Here is a 3738-nt window from a genome sequence, read left to right as displayed (position 1 = left end):
GCTCTCCCTGTTCCCCAAACTAGTAAAGAAAGCCTGCACACAGGAGCTTTTGTGGCTGTTCCCCACAACCACACATCACACCCAATGGCATGCTGAGGAGCAGAGGCTTGGCACTCTAATACAAAAGCCTAAGCAAGTGGCACAAAAACCAGCAAAGAAACACCACAGCAGCCAGAGCCCCTGGCAGGCCCAGCTTCCGTCTGCTACGTTAGCAGAGTGACTTGGCAGGCGCAGGCAAGACTGAGCCGAACGTGGTTAGCTGCTCTCTGTTGGGGTGCTGAGCAGGCTCTCTAGCTGGCTGTGGCTCTGTGCAAGGGATGGAAGGGGAAGATACTCTCTCCTCAGCTGTAACAAAGCCTGGCTTGGCATCTAGCACAGCCCTGATGACACAGCTGGCAGCTTTCTCAGTAGCCATTCAGACAGCTGTTCTTCTGGCCTGCTAGGAGCATGCCGAACTGGTAGCCTCTCGTGCTGACACCCACCACTCTCACCGATTCTGTCTCTGGGCAGCAGCTACTAACGGGCAGAAGCGATCAGGACCACGCAACAGAGCGAAGCCGGTGGTTCTAGCAGGGTCTGTACACCTACTGGCAAATACCACTGTTTTCAGTGCAGAAACCCCAGACGAATGCAGGACTTGGACAAGATCTCCTACCAGTCCTATCCTGGGAGGAGCTCTTGAGAAGCAACTAAAGGGTTACCCCTGTGCAGCACCCCATACTCCAGGCACTGCTCAGATGAAAAGTGAAGTGCACCCTCCACACCTCCACGCATGTGTAACCTGCGGAGAGTCCTGAAGCAAGGTTTCTGTACCCTTTTGGGGTGGGCTGGACTTCAAGAGTTTGTTTGAGCCTCTCCACAGGAGGCCCCTGAAAAGAGATGAAAGGGACTGGTGGCTTGTTAAGAGCAAGGCCTGCAAAGACCTTAACCCTTTTGCTCTCTTCTCAGTATAAACTCAGAACCGCCAGGTCTCCCTGTCCAGGGCGTATGTGTGTCTGTGTGTAAAAGTCCCTCCTGACACCCTGCAGCTCAGAACAGCAGCACAGCAAGAAAAGAGGAGACGGTTCCTCTGTAGGGGAGCTCCCAGAATGCAAAGGAGCCTTCAGTTACCAGTGCTGTCAATAATTCCCTTCCCCTTTGCCCAGCTGCGCTACTTACCATCTGAGTCACTGTCGTCTTCCAATTCTTCCTCGTCCTCCTCGATTTCATACTTTCCTTCTTCTTCATCATCCTCCTCGCCGTAGTCCTGGCTGCTTGCTTCTGAACTGTCGTCTGATGCCTGCTTGGCTTTGCCTTTACCTGCAAGTATTTTTACTACGTAAATGGAAACATAAAGAGCAGCACACAAGCATACATGCAGGCAGTATATGCAGAGGGCAAAGTACCCCCATCCCAACGTTCATCCTCAGGAGTGCAGTCATACACACACTAAAGGGGAAATCTACCATATTTCTCCAAAAGCCATGTCCCCTTTAGCTAGAGGCCCAGAGAAGGATGCATTTCATTGCAGAGGCACCTGCTAGAGGCCAGGAGGGCCAGGACACAGTCAGAGAAATCACCTCAGCAGCTCACAGCAGGGTTTTACTGCTAAAGCCCAGGATTTGCTGCTACCTGGTATTTATGGAGCACCACCGGCGCAGCACCCAAGCGTCCGTCATGAAGATACCTAACTGTCTGCCCTGCTCAGAGAGACACGAAAGCTAGGAGAGGAAGATGGACAGAAGAGCACAATAAGAAGAAATGGGCCTACTGAACAGACACGAGCAAGGAGAAGGAGTAAGTCACAAAGCTGAGACCGGAGAAGGGCTGGTTCCACTGAGAAATAGTGCCTGCGTATACCCGCCTCCACCCCTCCATGGTTATAGGTAACTGAAAACAGGGGTAGACTCTCTAGTTCAGGGCATCCTTGTAAACCTCTCTTAGCTTTATTCCCTCTGTTAGTCACAACAAAAAGATCTAGGAACAGACATTGCTGCAAATTCCCTCTGCAGATGACTAGCCAGGTCCAAGGGAGCCTGGAAGGAAATATTAAGAGCCTCTGGGTGCTTGGCCTGTGGGAAAATCATCTGCCTCTGAGCCTCTGGAACCGGACTTCTTTTACTCATGTTGAGTTCACTTCAGAGGAGGAGTGCTTGTCCCCTCTCTCCCTCCTCCAGACAGCGTGAGTCACCAGGCATTTAAATGACAGAATACAAATTCTGTACAGAGGGAGCAGAAGAACCAGCTTCTTCTTGCCTCCCTCCAGCCACCACCCCTGAGCTAAGCCCAGCTCAGTGCTGCAGGTTGCCTGCCCTTGCTTACAAAACTGCTGAAGAAGCTATTTATTCACACTTCAGACTCTTTGCTTGGAAACTGGCTGTACATCTTTCTCACATTGTGCTTCTTGGGCCCCACCATGGCATCTATTTTTTTGCCCCATCCTCCCTCCTCAGCAGCTGACCTATGTTACTCACTGAACTGGATACAGAGCCATTAATAAGCTGGCTGCTAGCACTCCCAGCTCCCCGTCATCACCCTGCTCGCTCTGCTTTCACCCATCTGTCAGCTCTGCCACCATGCAGCCTCTGTGCAATTGCCCCCCCGAGGGATCGGAAGCTACATCTCATGGACGGAGCAAATCTTGGGCACCCGCAGCCATGCGGAGAGCACCCGCTCCACAGGAGATGGATTGCAGTGCTGTTCATTGCACCACATCATATTGATGGGCACCTGAGCGGCTCAGGCAACAACCGAGAGGGGCACGTTCTCATCCATCAAGCAGCACTAGCAAAAGCACCGACAGATCCAGCTACCAGCTCATCTGAGAGTATGCAGAGAAACCAGCTGTGGCCAGGAATTGGGTATCGGGCCCTCGGGTCATTCCTACGTGCAGGCCAATGAATACACAGGCAGCAGGCCACTAAGAGTAATTTACTGAACTTCTCCAGCCTCCTGCTCTCCTCCCCTGAGCTCAGCCCCTGCCTCCCCTTCCGCCGATGTACACTCACAGAGGCCCCAACGCAGCCTTCACGCAGAACTCAAGCTCCCATCTCCTGAAGCAGAAGTGTATCAGCAAGACTCCAGAAGACAATGCTTAGGGTGCTCCGGTTAACCCGTGCCTCTCCCCTCTTCCTCCTCACTCCACCTCTAGATCCTCAAGCTGACAGCCCAAATTTTGCCACTGAGAAGGGCCATGATTATTCTGCTAGGAAATGAAAATGTCTGACCTCTCTTTCCACACCCCTGGCCCCCACCAGTCTGGCATTAAATTGATGTCATATGATTACGTGAGGGATAAATGAAGAAACCTGTTCAAGTTCATTAGAGGCACACCAACACCTAATGTGGACAGATCACTCATTACAGCCAGGCCCGGAGAGACACTGCAGCCACACTCCCTTCTCGCCTTTAATTGCCTCATGACAAGGCAGTCCAGCACCTCTTTCTAAGCCATTAATAATTTCCAGGAGCAGCCTCCTTTCCTCCCAGAGATCTGTCAGCTGGTAAATGAGAGGAACGCGTGAACTTCCCCACCCCCACCAGCGACACACAGATTGATCAAATCCACGCTCTTTCCTCCCCATCTCCTGGTACTTTCCGCCCTCGCCTGCTCGGGGGTTCCTGAAATATGTAAACTTGTTTCTTTCCCCTCTTCAGACCTTGCAGAGACCCAAGCAAGGGAGTCTCCCTGCCTGCCAAATGCTTTCTCCATTCCAGAGGGCAGCTTGTCTTGATGTGATGGAACTGTTTACGTTCACC

General features: G+C 52.2%; 1 protein-coding gene across 1 annotated transcript in view; it reads right to left on the bottom strand.

Moving 5' to 3' along the window:
* NOC2L (nucleolar complex associated 2 homolog (S. cerevisiae)) overlaps nt 1–3738 on the bottom strand; it is a 55117-nt gene that overhangs the window by 1902 nt on the left and 49477 nt on the right. Inside the window, exon 17 of the mRNA XM_009325268.1 lies at nt 1159–1299. Within this exon, the coding sequence (XP_009323543.1) occupies nt 1159–1299 (141 nt within the window). The remainder of the gene's footprint in view (nt 1–1158; nt 1300–3738) is intronic.

Source organism: Pygoscelis adeliae, unplaced genomic scaffold, assembly GCF_000699105.1.
Source record: "Pygoscelis adeliae isolate BGI_AS28 unplaced genomic scaffold, ASM69910v1 Scaffold36, whole genome shotgun sequence".
Lineage (NCBI taxonomy): Eukaryota > Metazoa > Chordata > Aves > Sphenisciformes > Spheniscidae > Pygoscelis > Pygoscelis adeliae.
The sequence above is the reverse complement of the archived record's forward strand: the minus strand, read 5'-3'. Positions and strand labels throughout refer to the sequence as shown.